Genomic DNA, 20097 nt, shown 5'->3' with positions numbered 1-20097 from the left:
CTGCTTTGCACACTCTTGGCATTCTCTCCATGAGCTTCAAGAGGTAGTCACCTGAAATGGTTTTCCAACAGTCTTGAAGGAGTTCCCAGAGGTGTTTAGCACTTGTTGGCCCCTTTGCCTTCACTCTGCGGTCCAGCTCACCCCAAACCATCTCGATTGGGTTCAGGTCTGGTGACTGTGGAGGCCAGGTCATCTGCCGCAGCACTCCATCACTCTCCTTCTTGGTCAAATAGCCCTTACACAGCCTGGAGGTGTGTTTGGGGTCATTGTCCTGTTGAAAAATAAATGATCGTCCAACTAAACGCAAACCGGATGGGATGGCATGTCGCTGCAGGATGCTGTGGTAGCCATGCTGGTTCAGTGTGCCTTCAATTTTGAATAAATCCCCAACAGTGTCACCAGCAAAACACCCCCACACCATCACACCTCCTCCTCCATGCTTCACAGTGGGAACCAGGCATGTGGAATCCATCCGTTCACCTTTTCTGCGTCTCACAAAGACACGGCGGTTGGAAGCAAAGATCTCAAATTTGGACTCATCAGACCAAAGCGCAGATTTCCACTGGTCTAATGTCCATTCCTTGTGTTTCTTGGCCCAAACAAATCTCTTCTGCTTGTTGCCTCTCCTTAGCAGTGGTTTCCTAGCAGCTATTTGACCATGAAGGCCTGATTCGCGCAGTCTCCTCTTAACAGTTGTTCTAGAGATGGGTCTGCTGCTAGAACTCTGTGTGGCATTCATCTGGTCTCTGATCTGAGCTGCTGTTAACTTGCCATTTCTGAGGCTGGTGACTCGGATGAACTTATCCTCAGAAGCAGAGGTGACTCTTGGTCTTCCTTTCCTTGGTCGGTCCTCATGTGTGCCAGTTTGGTTGTAGCGCTTGATGGTTTTTGCGACTCCACTTGGGGACACATTTAAAGTTTTTGCAATTTTCCGGACTGACTGACCTTCATTTCTTAAAGTAATGATGGCCACTCGTTTTTCTTTAGTTAGCTGATTGGTTCTTGCCATAATATGAATTTTAACAGTTGTCCAATAGGGCTGTCGGCTGTGTATTAACCTGACTTCTGCACAACACAACTGATGGTCCCAACCCCATTGATAAAGCAAGAAATTCCACTAATTAACCCTGATAAGGCACACCTGTGAAGTGGAAACCATTTCAGGTGACTACCTCTTGAAGCTCATGGAGAGAATGCCAAGAGTGTGCAAAGCAGTAATCAGAGCAAAGGGTGGCTATTTTGAAGAAACTAGAATATAAAACATGTTTTCCGTTATTTCACCTTTTTTTGTTAAGTACATAACTCCACATGTGTTCATTCATAGTTTTGATGCCTTCAGTGAGAATCTACAATGTAAATAGTCATGAAAATAAAGAAAACGCATTGAATGAGAAGGTGTGTCCAAACTTTTGGCCTGTACTGTATGTCTTTAAAGATTTCTAATATAACCTGATTGTCAGACTGAATTCATTTTTGCTCCACTAATCATTTATTTTGATTCCTTCTTGCATTGCTGAACAATTTGGAGATGAAGGCAGCATATCATGGATCTGGATGGCTAACTCCTAACAGGCTTTTAAACCAGGCTTGTACATATGATCTGAAATAACATAAATGAAAAGGAAACTGCAGACTCTCAGTTAGAGTCAGCAGCACTCAATGATTCATGAGAAAGCATGCTGTCCTTGACCCAGACGGCGAGAGGAGCTGCAGGGTGAAAATATCCTTGCACAGAGACAGTGTCTGACCATGTGGTGATCTGATTCCTCTGAAAGCAATAAAACAGCATTGCTCTTGGCTCTATGTAAACTGAATATATATCCCATAAATGTACATATTGCTATCAATGTTTTGTTGCAACATCAACATTTATATTCACTGCAGTTCAGCTCAGCTATAAATAGGAGAGAAATAGCAACACTCCTCATATATTCTGCTTTTTAAATGATCTTAATTCACTCATGATGCTGTAATATTAAAGCATTTACTCTGTCAAACATCTGTATGTATTTGTATGATATGCTGGTTACAGTTTCCCAGTAAAATGCAGGGACATATCCGGTACTGCATGTCTAGACTGCATGTGTTTCAACATGACTAAAGCTCCTATCCAGTGGTGGGCTGTCACATTTACAGCCAGCCGGTAACAGCTGGTAGCTGAAGGAACTGTAACGCTGTGACTAACTGTATGGTGTCCTGTCATAGCTGAACTTGAGTCATGTTTTTCCGACTTTAACTGTCCGTATGCCACCCGTTTTAAGGATTTTAATTTCGTTCACTACATGGTAAGTCATGGGTGTTGACCACTTACTCATTCACACTGTTCGGATAAGCACAGGGGTTTTCTCGTTGAGCAAGTCAAGCAGTTAGCTAGCGTTAGCATTGCTTTGCTACTAGCATACACCGGTGCTAGCTCTGAGAAATATGAGTTAGCTTTGTTAGATTTGACAACCGCAAATGTATGTGTACATCTATTTGAAATAAAGGGAAAGTATTGAAACACTGAGGCTAACACGAGGGCAGAAAGTTAGATGACAGCATGTGACAGCTAGCATGCTAACATTAGCGTTGTGTTAATTTGGCAACTGTCATGATGTCGAAATTCTGTCTGGATGTTACATTACACTGTTTGGGTGTCACTGGTGTGTTAAACGTTAACACTTGGTATAACTGCCGTATTTTGACAGGTTTAAACATGTTTAAATATCAACAATATTTGTTAGCGCTTCGGCTAATGTGGGCATACTGACTTCCACAGGCCGAAGACAATCCAGCGGTTTTCCTGATTTTCGAAGCACCGGTGGAGACTCCGTTCGCGGCTGAAGTGCCTTTCATCCCTCGGCCTCTGTGAATCTGGAAGACCAACGCCGCCTTGTGACAAGCATCCAACATGACAGGTACCGACACCAAACTATTAGAACAATTTACACCTGCACTAAGCCTGTAGACATAATATTACAGCAGTCCAAAAGTTAAATATGGGACACTGCAGAGGAAGTGGACTAAAACTAGATACATGAGCAGCCTAAACCAAACAATAAATCACTGCTGATTGTGAAGTGATGTGAGGGAAGCTTTCCATCCCAGATGTGTGTGTATGATGTGTCTGTTTTGTAGTATAATGTGTGAATTTGCAAAGAAATCACTCACCAGTCATTTTGCCCATGTTGGCATCTGCTGATGGCCACATTCCTTGAACCTCAAACCCACTGACTGAATGGCTGTCCCACAGTGCCCCTCTCCGCCTGCCTCTCTCCCTGTCTCCCTGGCTCTCTCAGCCAGAGAGAGACTTCGGGTGGATAGTGAGGTCCATTGTGTCAGTGAGATGTTTATTAATGAGAGAGAGGCGCACAGAGAGCAGAGCTGCCATTGAAGGACTAATCGCTAATCTCTTCGTTAATACGGTCAATCTGCCTCTGTACTAACATAAATTACTGAGAAGCCTCAAGACAGGGACTGCAAATTGGTGTTCAGCAGGGACTCTAAGTGAATTTGGGAGTTTGTGTCCGTGTGAAACTCTGCACAGAAGTTGGAGTTGGCTTTTCTGCTCAGGCTTGACTGAGGGAAAGTGTGTGTTTGTGTATGCATGTGTCTAATCTTCATTGCAGCCAAACTTGGGAGTTGTGGATGCATGTGAGTGAGTACATTTGTTGCATTTAGCTCAACTATCAAGAGTTGTGCTTTTTCTGTCTTTTTTTTTTTTTTTTTTTTTTCAAGTATTGCTAGGCTTACTTTTCAGAAGCTTTAAAAAATTGTAACCACAGAATTAGGGATATTTAGTTCACTGCTTGCAGTGTTGCATGCATGTTTTGGCTTTGATTAGGAGGATTTCAGCGTCTATGAAAGGAGTAGTGTGTGTCTGAGTGTGTGTGTGTGTGTGGTTGCCTGTCATGCCCTTGCCTGCGCCTGATGTCCCGGCCTCTCAGAGGCTGGCACTGGACTGTCGTACCCTTCTGGACCATCGCGTTGGCAAGGGTAAGTGACAACACCACCTCCTCTGTTCTCACTCTGGCTCCTTCTCTGTCTCTGAGTCGCACGAACAGAGAATTATTTCACTGAAAAGTTTCCTCCGTATGGTTCAAAGGATATTAATGCTGGAGTTTCAATTGCTCTGAACCGCCTCCTGTCCCATAAAACTGATGCAGCTTATTTTATAGTTATAGAGGGTACTTGAGCACTTGACTATGCCAACATCAGTGGGAACACTTGCTGTGATCGGTACTTGGCACAGGTTGCTGTTAAACAGTGTTGACTGATTACAGGGGAGTTTGATTGATAAAATCTTAGCTAGTAAATGCTCTCGGTTGGATAAGAGGACTGTTTGTTCTTCCACCAGAAAGAGATGCTTAAAGCTCCACAGGGAGTATTCCTGATTAGCAACCAGCATTTCTGGCATGCGGCAGCGAGGAAAACAAAGCTTGATTGTAAATGATTATGATCATGGATGTATAGAGAGATCTGGGCAGTGTTGGAGGTGGGCCCCCGTTCATTCCTGTGAAAGTTGCTCAGTGGCGCATGAAGCCAAAGAAGTTAGACTTCTGCGGTATGCACTTATCTGGATCCTCTGCAATGTGGGGATCACAGAGCAAGCGTCTTTTGTAGGGTTGGGTACCGTTCATAATTGAACCGATATGGTACCGGTACCGGTATCTGGAATTCGGTACCGGTACCAAATGGTACCTTATTTCGGTCTAAACTTCTCAGTTTCAACATTTTATTGAGAACATTTAGGAACAGTGTTGCACGTTAACTATTGTCTGCACATTTTTTTTGTCGCCATTGTTGCTGAGTCTGAGGTACGAGTCATGCGCTCTCGCTCCGCCTTCACCTCAGGTACCGAAATTAGGCACCGATTCATTTTAAGTGAATCGGTACTCGGTAGTACCAACATGAATCGGTACCAAGTACAAAAAGTACCGAGTTTCGGTACCCAACCCTAGTCTTTTGAGACTTCTGACAGGCGAGCAGCTAGCTTCCGGTTTAGCGCTCCACTAACTTGAATAAAGACAGAGAAAAAATACATTGCTGTCCATTGATTTTGTAATGAGTGAAGCCTCTTGTCATTTATGTCTCGTAGCAAACCGATTGTGTTGTGCTCTGTCTCTATGGGAATAAAAGGATTTTATTTTGCAGCTCTTCTAGACTTTAGAAATGCTTTTGGACTGAATAGAGAAAATCTGTATTGTTCTATATTGTTCCTGGGGGCTTGATTATGATTCAAGCGGAGTATTATTGCACAAGACCCCTGACATTCACAGTGAGTGAAGAGATTAATTTCTCCTGGAGGAGTTAAATAAAGTATCATATATACACCTTCTCCAAGCTGCAGTGAAATGTAGTGGATGATAGTATCATACCGCATAAGGATGCAGCTTAAAGAGAAACAGCCATATTTGAATCTTTCGTGTTTGTTATTAGCTGCTCCTGAGAACAATTTTGCCACCATCCTTAATTCATCGAACCATTCCTGATGCAGCTCACTCTCTTCTAATTGTTCAATCAGTGACAGCTGAGCACCTTTGGTAATTGCACAACCACACTTTTTTAATGGATGTTAGTGTTCTTACACCATATAAGCTCTTCTCCAAAACCTCTTTTAAATGCTGATAGTCAGTCTTAGAAATTTCAAGCAATGCTATCTATGGACTGATGTTTGGAATAAAGGAAAATATGTGCACCAAAAAGGTTGAGTGGACATGCATTTTGTTCCAAGCGCTTGCTTATGCTTCTACAATGGCACTGCAGCGGCATCAGGTTTATGGTTTCACTGCAGTTTTGTGCATTAGAGCCAGTTATGTGTAAACATTATGTCTGCTCAATGCGTTCCACAGAAGCATCGATTTGGAAATTTTGCTTTTGCCTTGCATCCATTTGCAGGCTCTGTCTTGAGTGAGCCAGCTGTACGGCATATATGCACTATGCTTTGGAAAATAAAACCTGGAAAAGAGCCAGTAAATAGTGACATCCTGAAAAGGATAATATTTCACTGTTTTGCATAAAAAAAATGCAAATACTAGTAAACATGGTTATATAATCACACAGATGTTTTGGTGTTAAGCTAGAACATGGAAGGAAATGTGGTTAAAAAAAGTTGCATACGCATGGAAAACTGAAAGTAAAGCAGAGGCACGAGAAGATTAATGATGGAGAAGAGGGGACGAGTGTTGCTGGCAGGGGGTGGAGAGAAGGAGAGAAGGAGATTGCGTGGGTGGGAGGTCTTCTCCCGTTCCATCCCTGTGGTGCACATTTCTTCCTTATTCTCTCCCCAACCTGCCCCTTTTCTCTGTGCCTGTCTGTGCAAGTGAGAAAAATGATTAGAGGTGAGGTGGGTGTGTTTTGTGTGTGCACTTGCATGTGAAATCCGCACTACCCCCTTCAGAAGGAGCGCTGTTGCGGAAGACAAACGGGAAAATCCAAGGTCATCACGGCACGCTTCTCTCTGACGTTGCCTTTCAGCCCCCTTTTGTGCGCGTGTGTGTGCATGCCTGTGTGTGTGTGTGTCTGCATGGCAGGGAGAGAGTGTGTCTGTGTGTGTGTAATTCAGCGCATCGAGCCAGGCTCTGCACCAATCACGGTGCGCATTTTAGCTCCAAGCACACGTGCAGGCAGTAATACCAGAGTGAGCGGTGCGTGTGTGTATTTGTGTGCGTTTCCAGTGCCTCCTGGCACAGCGGTGTGTCCGTATGAGCAACTGAAGCTGCATTAAGAAAACATAAGCATCTGTAGTGAGAGACTCCAACATCACGATCGATGTACGGTAAGAAAAACAATCACTCTTTCATTGTGTATGTGTGTGTGTGTCATGTCTAGGCTGTGTAAGCATGTGAGTAATGTGAAGCATCCAGCGTTCAGCCAGTTTTCCTACATTCTTTAAACATGTTTCCTGTTGTGATATACTGCAGCTGTCACTACAGTGTAACGTCTCCTAAAAGCTTGTTATGGGATTTTGGACTCTTATGAGGATACTGCTTTATTAAATTACAGTATTAGCTTAGAAGAAGGCACTGCTTTGAAGATGTTTATTTTTGGTAATGGATACTTTTCACGCGTTGTTTCCTTCTATTATATCTAAGCCGGTAACATTGTGTTCTCTACACTTGTAACATATTCAGCAAACTGTTGCAGTTGTCAGTATGATAGACTGTGAGATATTGTCAAGCTTACACTATAGAGGTTTGATTTTCTTGTTGTCTTTGAATTGTATTCAATATTTAAGGTTGCACATTTTAAAGTCATGCTTCCTTGTCGGTTAAAAGTTTAAATTTGTGGCACTTTTCTGTAAAACTTTGTGACAAAATGCTCTTGGTGTTAGCGTTTACTGTCGCTCTGGTCTTACTGGGACACGTTGATATATGGGTCATTGATTAGCACTAATTAAAAATGTAGTCAGCTTTGCTTTGCAGACTATTGATGGAAAAAAGGCTTCGGCTAGTGGGCTAATGAATTATCAACACACACAGACAGGCAGTGCACGCTGGAAGAACAAGCTCAGCGAGGCTTCACTGTGCAGCGCACGGTTGAGCTACTGTATGGAAATGGTGCTCTCTGGGTTTGAGTCCCTCATAGCCCAGTTCGGCGCCTGTTTGACTGTGATTCATAGTGTGTCGGATTGGCCTAGTGTCATGAGGATTTGTTGGCAGCCGGGTCGTACATCAGTATGTTGGTCGCATTATACCAGCCATGTTTGCTTCCACCCACACTGGATCGAATGTGTACTTTGAATCTCACTTACATGGATTTATGTCTTTAAAAACAGGGGATATGCTGTATATGCTTCTGCAAAGTGTGCATGCGTGTCTGTAGCCTGGAGATACATTCTCAATGGCTCGTCGTGACAGAGAGAAGGGGTGTTGTGGTTATGTATGCACCACATTTGAGTAGCTGTCATTCTCTGCGTGCCTTAGTGACAAAAATCCACATTTCTCCCTCTTTGTCACGCTCTCCCTAATGCTATCAGCCCCTTCTCCACGATACTCACCTCCTCTTCTCAGCTGCTTTACAGCTCTCCCAAACTCATTGAGCGACAGTTTATGTGCATACTGGTCTCATTATACATTATTTGCCCACTCTCTTGTCTTGTTCTCTCTGCGTATTTGTGGATTTTGGCGTGTGTTTGCATTTTACTGTGCGAAGCTACTGTTTAAGGATGTTTCGTCCATTTTTGTTTGCTGATGTAAAAATAGCAGGACTTGGTCTCTCTCCCCCCTCCCTCTTATGTAATAACACCCCTAAAGGGCAGCATGCTTTGTACCCATCACCATGAAGGGTCATGTATTATGCACAGGTATATATATATATACAGCATGTAGGTGGTTACAGAGTGTTTGCTTCTGTCTGTTTGTATATGTGCTTGTGTGTCTGCTCCGTAAAACCAGTGCTTTGCATGACCCCAGGTGAAGGTGAGGTCTAAGTGTGTATTGACGGTTCTGTCTCTCCCTCTCATTCAAACACAACTGCACAAATACACACACAAAAACTCTCTCTCACACACACACACACACACACACACACAGATCCAGAGTGTGTTTGATATTCTCCTCGCAGGACTATATTTACTCTCGCTTGTCAGCCACGTGACTTTGGGCACAACAGAGCAGCTTCGGGACAGCAGGTGCAGATGCGATACTGCAAGATGTGCCGGGCTACTTGTCACACACTACCTTCTGTGTGCGCGTGTGTGTTTTGGTAATTAGTTTGACTATGGTATTCCTCTAGATTAATTCCTCTTGTCTCATGCACAAACTGATTTGTGGTGTGCTAATTGTCCAGTGCTGATATGTGCGACCCACAGAGCAGCACACCTAATAGCACTTGACCATGTTTGTGTACATGTGTGTGTGGGATTCTTTTCATATATTATCATGCACAAACATGTCTGGAGTTGTGTATTTTTTTGTTTGGCTTTATTTTTCTCACTTCAGCATGCAGTTTTTTCTCCCCTCTCTCCATCTCGCTCTCACCCTAATGTGGAAATGTTAAGCTGACATCCTGGGGGAAATGGAGAGTGTAATCTGTTAATGTACCAGCCCATTGTTCTGGGGATAAAAATAGCATTGTGATTGGCTGGCTCCTTGCTGTGCTGATTTGAGGGGTGGAGACCCCCCTCACATGTACACACATGATGCTCATATAAATTAATTTTGCATGGATGTGAAGCTTAGCATCCAATGAGTGAAACAAGGTAGAGACACCACACAGGCCAAAGTTCCCCAAGTCTGGTGCACCAATCTGCAGAGATGTCCGCCTTCTCTTAATTGTCTTGTCCTGTCTATCAGCAACTAGTAATTCATTGTTCCCTGCTCCTCACTGTGTGTGTGTGTGTGGGTTTTAATGTGGAGCTGCTCGGTGTCCAGCCCCTAAATGTGTTGTCAGCTTGCCATGCAGAGTGGGTGGATGTCGTGAGACCCCCCTGTGTGTGTGTGCTGTTCACCACTGTCATCCAAATTCTTGTCCACCCACCTTGGTGATCTCTTTTAGCGTTTTCCACACTAACCCACCATTATTTATCAACACCAGAAACACTTGACAACTCTATTTTTGTACGCAAACTCAACACAACTCTGAAGCTATACATTATTCTGTTGAAGCGGCAGGTTTTCAAAAGAAGCCTGGTATTAGAGCATGTTTTGAAGTCCTAAGAACACTGGGCCTCTTTCACAAGCTGTTCTCAAGAATTATTCCATCTTAAAACCCACATACGCAGAAGATTCTGACATTCACCACTGTTCTTTTGTTTTGAATTTAACTTCTTAGGTAAAAACAGAATACCTTGGCACACTAAATAGCAGTCGTACATTTGAGCGCTGGTGTGTTTGTGCAAAATAATAGGTTATTGCGTTTTCCTCAATTCTGCAGTTGTATAATGTTTTTAAAGTGTTTAAACTACAGTTATATTTTTAATATTTATCATATTTTTTGATGATTATTTGCATTATTTTACAAATCATTATGGTCTTTTAAAATAAACACTACAATAACACATCAGTTCACATCAGTTATGTTAATGGGAATAATGCCATTTAATAATTAGTGACTGATTGTCATGTAAGTAAACATCACCGGTTCTGGCAGCGTTCTGATTAAGTTTTAAATAACATACAGAAACACTGCATGAAATACTCCACCTTTCACCTTCCCTGCTTCTCTCTCTAGCCCCTTTTCCACTGCACAAAAAAACTGCTCACTCCTGCTAACATCTGGCTTTTTAATTCAATGGGAAAGGTTACAATCGGCATTCACACCCAGGTCAAATAACTCTGCAGTGGTCACGGGTATTTATCGGCTCCGGCTCCAGTTGACGTTGATGGAAATGTAACACCTGATGGTAATTTTTGCTCCTTTACCCAGGAGATGCAATGTCACCCCTCCTCAAAAACCCTCCATCACTGGCCAGGTAGCACTCAGACATCGATCCAAATTACTTTGCTCCGTGTTGAAAGAGTGACTTAATAAGTAAAGATACATAAAGCAGTTATTACCATTACATTTTTACTGACCTCTATGCTACTTTTTTACTGTTTACTAACCTGTCAGTTACGTCAAATGTGACACACCAGTGGGAAAAAAACAGAAAGGTGTGCTTGTCTGCAGCAAAACCATGTGCACGACTCTACTGGCAATGGGAAAGGAGTCTATAGCCTGTTTTTAGTGGGTTTACCTGTGTTCAAACAAACCTGCATACAAATGCTAATTTTGGTGGATTAGGGGTATCTGCCTCCCTCTCAAACACACATATGCACACCTTCGAGTCTTAGCAAATGTGCTACTATAATGGATAAAGTGTATGAGTTGCGTGGTTGATTAACATGTATTTTTAGAATCCTGTGCATCTTTTGTGCTGTTTTATATCCACTACACATCCACCAGTACCTCCACTTCAGAACTATAGAAGCTTGTTTTTCTGTTCCATCCTCTTTACACTTTCATTTGGGCAATCTTGACTTAATTATCTCAACTTTTCCTCTTCTTAAGATTCTTTGTCTTTTTCATTTTCTGTGTGTGCATACAGCCCTGCAGACTCAAGCCCTTTCATGGGGATTGGCGAGGTGTTTACCTTTGCTAATTAGGATCAACCTGCGCACGTCTTCAACTTACATGACAGTGGGATTTATTGTTGTAGGAACAGAGTTGCAAACAATCCTGTGGTGTAAGAACACATCATAAATTTGACATAGACCTTTTCTTAGGACATTTCTTGAGAACTTCAATTTGAGAAAAAACTAAGGAAGATATTGGTGAATGAAGCCAATCGGGAGCAGAATATGTTAATGTTTAAAATGATTAAAGTCGCATTTTAGAGCTGAAGCAATTTAAAGACTTGTCAATTGGAATTTAGATCATCTATTAGCTGTTGAAGTCATGTATTAAGCAAAAATTATTTTAAAAAGACTGTGTTGAGCTTCTCAAATTATATTATTTGCTGCCTTTTCTCCTTTTCATATTATTTAAAATGAATGATTTGAGGTTTTGGACTGTTGTTGAAACATTACATGCATTTAAAGATGTCCTTTTGAGCTCTTACATTTTTTAAACTTAAGAATAAATTAGTTTAGATTAATTGGTAGTGGAAATAATCATTAGTTGCAGACAGTTAGTTGCAGCATTTGTTGTTATAGTGACCAGTATGTGTTGCGATCTACTTTGAGCGACCTAAACATAGCAGCTTTCAATCAAGCCTCTGAAAATGCATAAACGACTTTTCTGCTTTAGGATGAATTGGCTTTTGCCTTAAAAAACTTAGTCAAACTTTATATGAACACTGAGTGCAGTTGGCCTACCAGCTGACCTAAAAAATCATGGCAGCAACATCAAAGTCACACAAAAAAGTACCTATGAATAGAACTTAGCTTGTAACCAATTGTAATGGAAAATGCAGATGCTTGCAGTGCACCACAGGAGTGGAAATAACATGTAAATTGCTACACCCACTGAGCTGTTAAAATTACTGTGGATTTCTGGCACGGTAGCGCTACTGTTTTCCCAGTGCAAAGAAAAAGCAAACAACAGAACTTCTCCCATGCTTTCTCTTTGGTCCTTCCAAAAATCTCTTCTCTCTACTGCTGACAGAGAGGACAGGACAGATTTGTGCCGGACAGAGAAGATGCAATAAGTAGCACTAATCTGTGACTCATTCGGTGCATCACAATCCACCTCCCCCATCACACTTCCATCTTTTTCCTCTTTAGCTGCCTGTGTCTCTGTCACTCTTTGTCCTCCACCCTTTCCTTTTTACTCTTGGGACCCGCTGCATTTTCATTAATTCATCCTACACTCAGGCCCCGGGCCAATACAGCAAGGATGAGACAAGGTGGTTGGTGGTAGAGGGAGGTTGGGTGGATGCAGGAGGAAGGGACAGAGGGAGGGTGGACAGGAGGGAAGGAGGGATGCACAGGCCTCATTAGTGTTTGAAGTGATGGAGGAGAGAGGAGCGGCACTATGAATAGACATGCTGCTTTCAGAGATAAGCCTGAGCACCAGCAGAGCTCCTGCTGCGGAGTTCAGCTGAACTTTTAGAGTGCAAAAGCCTTGAAACAGAGGGGCTTTTAAGTGGTTAAGACGCTAAAGATGCCTTTTACTCCATTGAAATGCTTTTCAAGGACATCCTGCCTGTGCTGACTGCCCTCCTCCCAGGTGTAGGTCATTGATAACATGGCAGAAGGCTAGTGAATGCAGGAATGTTGCCCAGAAGAGGAGCATTGTTGGGGCGGCTGTGGCTCAGAGGGTAGTAGTCGACTAATCACAGGGGCTGGTGGCTGTGTCCTCAGCTCCTTCTGCCCACATATGAAGTGTTTTTGGGCAAGACACCAAACCCAGAATTGCCCCCAGTAGTCAGGCCAGAGTGCTGCTATCAGTGTAGCCTTTCACACATAGATGGCACTACAGGGCTGCTGCGGAGTCCCTTTATGCTGCCCCTGCAGCCCATGATCTCGTCCTGCTGGCTGTCCCTTTTACATAGACATTGTTTCAGCAGTGTTACCACTTCCGACTCTGTCCCCAAATTCTGCGATTGTACCTTTAATACAGAACGGCCAGGCAGCATAACAGCGTGAAATTCCAGCCTTGGATCAAACTGATACGTTAGGACCAAACGTGATAGGTGTGAAAGGGTCTTTAGTTGCAGGTCTTATTTAATTTTTTTTTGTGCTGGGCTTTGCACTGCAAGGGCCTGGAAACATTAAATATGTTTGTGGTTGTTCTTCATCCTTAATACTTTAATTTTACTCTGTGTGGTGGTTGTATATCATATTGAAATGAACTGTACTGAACAGGAAACTTGGTGGTGTTGTAGCAGGACTCAGCTCATCCATTTGCACTGGTGAGTCAGGCACGTGGCAGCTTATTGCCTCCATCATCTGTGTGAAATGAGCACAGTTGGTCTGTTTTATATTGAGAAAATGAATTTTGTGATTTTTGAGGACATGGTGCAGCACCAGTTGACAGCTGGTTTGGGCAATTCAAATCTCTGTAGGAGGCTCGGTGTCTCATAGTGTAAACAGTGTTGATCACAAGGCTTGTTGCTGGCTGATATGGTTGGTTGAAGAGTTCTTATAAATATCTTGTGGTGCACTGAAAGATGACATGTGTGGTCTTGGGGGGGATTAGACTACTGTCTGTTGGATAAAACACACCGTGAGGCAAAGGGAGGCTATTGGACATCTAACAATTTTGTCAGCGTCTGGTCAGTATGCTCTCAGAATGGGGTTTTAGTGCCACATCAGCAAAATTAAATCTGTGTAACAGCAAAGTAAAATGATAAATCATGGAACGTTTTCCTTTGGGACAATAGGAGGAAGGAAACTGATGTGAGTAGGAAGAGAGGCAGGAAGAAAAGCTGTTTCTTTGCAGATTGCTAAGCTTTTGTCTAACACACCCTCTGTCTCTCTTTGAAGCTATCAAACCATTCATTAAACTTGACTGCACTGCTGACAGCATAATGACCTACTTTGTGTCATTAGCTTTTATGACTCCCAAACATATATATCTATATCCTTGTTTGGTGTAAGCAGAAAAATAACAGTTGTTATGCAGAGCTGCGTGAAGGGTTAAATGATGCATTTGGGGTTTTTAGAGGTTATCTCTTTTTTCTCCTTCGTTCTCCCAGGGTCCCCTTATGACTCACCACTGCTGAATTCCTTCAGCCAATCAAAATCCAGCTCTCTCTTTGCTGCCTGACTTGCCTTTCTCCTAAATGCAAAGTCAGAATAATCACTCTTCAGTGTGTTGCACTTCTCTTCAAGGCTTTCTTGATTGCATCGAGAGAGAAAAAGACCGTGTGTGTGTGTGTGTGTGTGTGTGTGTGTGTGTGTTTGTGTGTGTGAGTGTGTGTGAGCTGCTTTGTTGCGACTGTAATTGTCTTTTGACCACATTGTTTCCATATCTGGCTTTCCTCGAACTTCTTTGCACACAATTACCTTCACTTTGCCAAGCCTCTGTTTCCGAGAAGCTCCACAGATATGAACATATCCTCGTATTTTTAATCCTGAACTCAGTTGTTTGAATGATGGCATTATGCCAGCACTGACACTGGTGACTTAAGTTCGATATTTGGCAAATTTGTTATTCTTTCAGGGTATTTGACTATACAATTTTGCGGATGCCTGCTGTATTTCTTGCCCTGATACAATGAAAGCTATTGATGGAGGTCTGTCACTCTGCATTTTCTTTCTGTACTCAGCAGCTCCCCAGGAAGTTCCCTGCTTCTCTGTACTTCAGCCAGTCATTTTTACCCGTCACAGCAGGCTCAACAACCTAGCACTTAATGAAATGAATGATGTATAGATTTATATTCAAGTGTGCCACTTAAGAGGCTAACAATAATACTGAATAGACTATTGTTCATACTTGGTCGTTAGCGTTCTCATTATTATTTTATTAGCTCCAGCTGTGTTTGCCATGCTGCTCCCAAGTCAGTTTGACTATTGTTACAGCTACACTTGTTAAATGATTTTTCTTTAATGTTTCTGTTTTATGACTTGCTTCTCATCACTTAATTTTCCACCACGACCTCTGTGGTGTTGTTATTGTATAGTCACTATTTGTTGCCATAGAAATAGGCTACTATGTATTACTGATAAGTATGAATTAACGGGAAAAATGCGGGAAAAATCCAGGAAGTAAACCAAACGTTGAAGAAGAGTACACTTGCAAGATAAATGTGACACTTTCTAATGTCACAATGGAGGGACAGCTACGCAGGTTGATTTTAGCGCTGCTCATCGTGGACTATATTGCTGTCATTGTTCATTTTAGTCAAACCATACAGTTTGAAAACGAGGCGCGGCTTCAACTAGAAAACAATGTTTTGATGCATTGGATGTGCTGAATGTGCATATTAAGGCAGTACAGGAGGAGGTGCACATTAATGATCCTCCAGGACTGTAACATGCTCATGTTTAACCCAAACTATGTGTCATGTGACTGGTTCGGATTGAGGTTCTCACTACAAACGAACCACACCAGAAATCGTTGGTAACCAGACCAAGACCACCTCTTCAAGAAGGTCTCAGTCTGGTTGTTGTGGTGTGCACCTGAGTGTGATTGCTGTGTTCAAACCTACCCAAACGAACTGCACTTAAAGGGCAAACACACTTGAGTTTGATTAAAGCAAACCAAACAGGGCACGTCTGAAAGTCTGGGTCTGCAACTGCCTGTACCAGCAGCTAGAAAGCGAGGAGCGCTCACTCTGCAGCAAAATCTGGGGACAGACACGTCTCCAGAAGTACGCCGAACATTGACTGCCAAAAAAGACTGCTCGACTTGAACAACTTGAACAAATCTCCGTTAACTCTGGGGTCTTCGACTGATGATTTGAATCTTCCACTCTCTGGTGGCAGCCCCAGTGTCATTAACCGCCTACACCTACAGTATGTATTGTCTCTAACCTTGTCTCTGTAACAAGTGGCTGATTATAGACGTACCTTATTACTTTGGCACTGTGTTCCTTCACACACACAGTCTTGCACTGAACAGACGAATGGTGCTACAACAGAGAAGGGACGAGAAATGAAAATGTGTTTACTTTTTTTTTCTTTCTCTTTGTTTTTATTACATTTCTGCCAGTCTAACTGACCATCTCTCTGTTTCTCTTTCCTCCTCCCCATCTCTTGTCTTCCTCAGGGGTTTGTGGTTGTTGCGGGGCGCTCAGGCCTCGGTACAAGAGACTGGTAGACAACATCTTCCCAGAAGACCCAGAGGTGAGAGGCTCAAGTGAATTTGTGTTTCTTTAGTATTGCCTTTCCGAACGCAAACAGATATGTTTTTTCTCTGAAGGTGGTAACTGTTCCTCTGTCTTCTGTATGATCATGCATAGAGATTATGTGGGTCTTGCTAATGCATTTGGTCTAATCTAAACAAGGTTCACTGTCTTTGTAAAGATTAGTTTAGCTTACAAGGTTATTAAGTTTAATTTAAACAAGGAGAGTGCACAACAGAACAAATGTTTAAAATATGTGAGAAGAAAATGTGATAAATAATGCGCTACACCGGATTTAATTGGAGGCTTTCTGTATGTAGTCGCTGGCACGTAAACACCGCACAGCCTCCGTACCTAACTATCTTCTTCAGAGGTGTTGTAACCATCCCACAGACCTCGCCTTTGCTGCTGTTTGAAATCTGATACAGATGAGTCATAAAGAGAATTAATTTGGGTGGAGAAGAAGGAGTTGTTTGTTGCAGAGGAAACTTTTCACAAGAGCCTCTTTGCTACTGCAGTAACCCACTTTTACCGTTCTGATCTGTGGCCAACACTGACGTACAGGACATGATGGTACAAGCAAAACTCAGTACCCTTTTTTGTGTGTGTGTGTGTGTGCGCACCTGCTCATTGTGCTCCAAAAAATGGTTTCTAAGTTTGGCTCTAAGCTGCCGTGGCTGAGACTGTAAGTACCGGTATCCCAGCAGCTTGGGAATAATGAAGCCGTCTGATAACATTTACTCAAAAATTGTGTCACACTGTGCGAACTTGTGGGTGTGTTTGTACAGTACTTCTCCCAGATAATTGGTGGTAAGGTCGGTGCTTAAATATAGGTTGTATTTCCTGCATGTGTCTCCTGCACACACAAAATGTCCCCCACAGAAGTGTGCTTAACTAGTTTCAATTGGATTGGATATGATTGTAGTTTATCACTCAGAAGAGAGGATAATTTACTCTGTTAAAACCTGACAGAAACCTGCACTGTTTGTCCAGATCAGTTAACTGGAGGGTTTTGTTTTAAAGCCAGCTGCAGTATTCTGGCTGTGTGATCAGTTATGGATCCCAGCCACAGGATGTTTTGGAGGAGCAAAAAGAAGCAGAGCTATTGCGCTGTGCTGACCTCTAAAATAACCAGCTGATGAAGGGATTAAACTCTTTTCACAGCATACATTTTGACTTGAAAAGCACAGGTGCAACTAAAGGCCCTGACACACCAAGCTGACGGTTGGCTGTCTGTCAAAGTCGGGCCATCGGTGAGCGTCTGTCACCCTAGTTTTTGCGGTGTGTCCCGCATCAGCGGATCGGGAGAGATCACTCTGATTGGCTGTTCGGGTTTTATTTCCTCGCCCCTGTAGCGAGTGAATCTGCCTCTAGTGAAACCGCGGCTAACCAGTGCTTCCTCCTCAGGCTCCACTTCATTCAGCTGCCTGACAGATCTTCTGCTTCTTCCCACTTTAACCTGAATAGCCGCAGCATGACAGCCAGTTAGCCTCCGCTAGCCTCCCAGCTAGCCCCGGCTCTCCGTTTGGATCCACCCAGAGCACTGAGCCCCGGTTTGTTATTCAGGTTAAAGTGGGAAGAAGCAGCAGGTTTGTCGGGCAGCTGAGTGAAGTGGAGCCTGCGGAGGAAACACCGGGACCGTCTGGATGTAATAGTCTGTGGAGGTGCTGCGGTCCTCGGCTGCACAGATAGGAAACCCCTCAGCTGACAGGATGTACCACTCTCTCACTCTGCTGCTTTGTTTATCTCATGCATTCCTCGGACTTCCGATTTCCCTTTTTGCGTTATTTCCTCTCACGCAGGCGCAGAACGTACGTGCTACTTGGCCGTCGGATGTAGTCTTTGTAGTGTGTTCAAATGCAACTGACACAGGGCGACATGAGGCGACGTAGACGATGCAACAGTTGGCTTTCGTCACCGCTAGTTCTTTGATGTCGGTTTGGTGTGTCAGCACCTTAAGAACATTAAAGGTCCAGCGTGTAGGATTTGTTGGGGGATATAAGCAGAAATGGAATCTAGTATGATATAATAAGTGTGTTTTTTTTAGTGTACAATCCACTGAAAATAATAATGGTTGTGCTTTCGTTACCTTAGACTAAGCCGGTTATAGGTTTCGGCCATGTTGCAATGCCATGTGTCTACAGTAGCTCAGATTGGACAAACCAAACACTGGCTCTAGATAGGTTCATTTGTGTTGGTGACAGTAGCTAGAAAAACATTTGTTGTAGAGAGGAAGAGACCTCTGTGGATAATTTGTCTCCCTTTAAAAACCTCCTGAACAGTGAACACTGAAGGGATTCAAACCTGGAGATGCTTCAGCTGGTTGCAGTCTGCAGTCCTTACTGCTAGATGCCACTAAATCCCCATAAATCCTGCACAGTGCTCCTTTAATGAGGTCCCTATTTCACATAGCAGTGGCAGGGGGCTATGCCAATTAGCCGGCATGCACCATAAGAAGGTCCTGGAACTGTCCAATCTTAAATAATGTCAAAGACCCGCAAAAACCTCCACCCCTGATGACCACGGCCACACATGGATTCTAATTCTCTGGGAAACACTATGTCGAGAGTAGAAAAAGCACAGGTGGAAATGATTTCCAGTGTGTTTGAGTTTCAGAGTCCTGGCGTCGTGCCTGCCGGCTCACTGTCACACGGTCATCATGACTTACTGGAACACTTGAATAGATAAGAGCCATTAGGAATGTTATTGCTCACATATTCCTGTGTGTGTGTGACTGTTTGTGTCCAGTGTTTCACAAATGGAAAAAACGGGGAGTTTTTTATGGGCGTTTTTGTAAATGATGAATGATGTTCTGCCCATACATCCCAGTTAGTATTTTTAGAGTCACTTTGCTTCGCAGAGTTATGTACAGGAGACTTGGAGTGTATAACGCCAACAAATTCTGCCAGCCCTTTTGTCAGCCCATTATATTACACACCTATCAAACCAGTTTACAGAGAGTTTACACCAGACTGTCTGTTCTTTTTGAAGGTGCCATTTCATTGACTTCATGTTTTGGCTCTTGCCTGAATGTAAACGGGGTCTCAGTGGACTATAGATGTTTTTAGCTCTCTCCTCCCCCTGACCAGACTGAAGAGCAGGGAAGTAGGTTGAAGGGGGAAGTAGAAGGTGAAACTAAGTGAACTAGTTATACTTTTACAATTTAGGTTATGAGGAGAAGTCCACACTTAAGCACACCCAATATTGCATTAGCTCGGAAATGTTTATGAAATGGAGTATTTTTTTTTCTCAGTGAAAGCAAACACAGCCCTTTTTCATCTTTGCCAGCTGCCTCTTTGTTGAGTGGACAAAACCAGCCTAATGCACATCTCCTCTGACCTGAGAGTGATTGAATTTTCATTTTGGGTGCACCACTCCATTAGGATTCTAAACCATGTAAATGAGATCCTAAAATTGTTTATCCACTTTCTTTCTCTCTCCCTCTGTCTCCCAGGATGGGCTGGTGAAAGCCAACATGGAGAAGCTGACATTCTACGCCCTGTCAGCTCCGGAAAAGCTCGACCGTATCGGAGCCTACCTGTCTGAGAGATTGTCAAGGGATGTGGCCCGACACAGATACGGGTGAGCATCGCCAGTCAGTCGCCATTCAGGACAGTCTCTTAAGAACATTTCAGCTGTCTCTGCTTTGACAAGTACTGTTTGCACATTTTGTGATTCAAATCAGGGCTGGGTGAGAAAACAAACTCAATAGGGGATCACAACAAAATGATACGTTTTGGACATTTTTAACTCTATGGATTGACCTAACAGCCACTTACACAGCAGAAACACATGCGTCAACAGCCTGTCAGTCAGCTGCCTCTCCTCTCGGCGCATGCTCTGTGTCCATGCCTGTTTGCAGGAGGGCGGACTACGCTCCACACAGAGTGGAGGGCAGAGTAACA

At 43.2% G+C, this 20097-nt stretch overlaps 1 protein-coding gene across 2 annotated transcripts in view; it reads left to right on the top strand.

Moving 5' to 3' along the window:
- The first annotated feature begins 2095 nt into the window (after nt 1-2095).
- Nucleotides 2096-20097, top strand: part of LOC125896833 (protein EFR3 homolog B) — a 54349-nt gene continuing 36347 nt past the window's right edge. Inside the window, exons 1-4 of one of the 2 annotated variants that reach the window (XM_049589713.1) lie at nt 2096-2285; nt 2759-2897; nt 16117-16193; nt 19647-19774. In XM_049589713.1, the coding sequence (XP_049445670.1) occupies nt 2891-2897; nt 16117-16193; nt 19647-19774 (212 nt within the window). In that variant the 5' untranslated portion in view covers nt 2096-2285; nt 2759-2890. Of the gene's footprint in view, nt 2286-2758; nt 2898-6425; nt 6758-16116; nt 16194-19646; nt 19775-20097 lie in introns of those variants that run through there. The other variant, XM_049589714.1, reaches the window with a different exon arrangement.

Source organism: Epinephelus fuscoguttatus, linkage group LG11 (assembly GCF_011397635.1).
Source record: "Epinephelus fuscoguttatus linkage group LG11, E.fuscoguttatus.final_Chr_v1".
In the NCBI taxonomy this organism is placed as follows: domain Eukaryota; kingdom Metazoa; phylum Chordata; class Actinopteri; order Perciformes; family Serranidae; genus Epinephelus; species Epinephelus fuscoguttatus.
The sequence above is the reverse complement of the archived record's forward strand: the minus strand, read 5'-3'. Positions and strand labels throughout refer to the sequence as shown.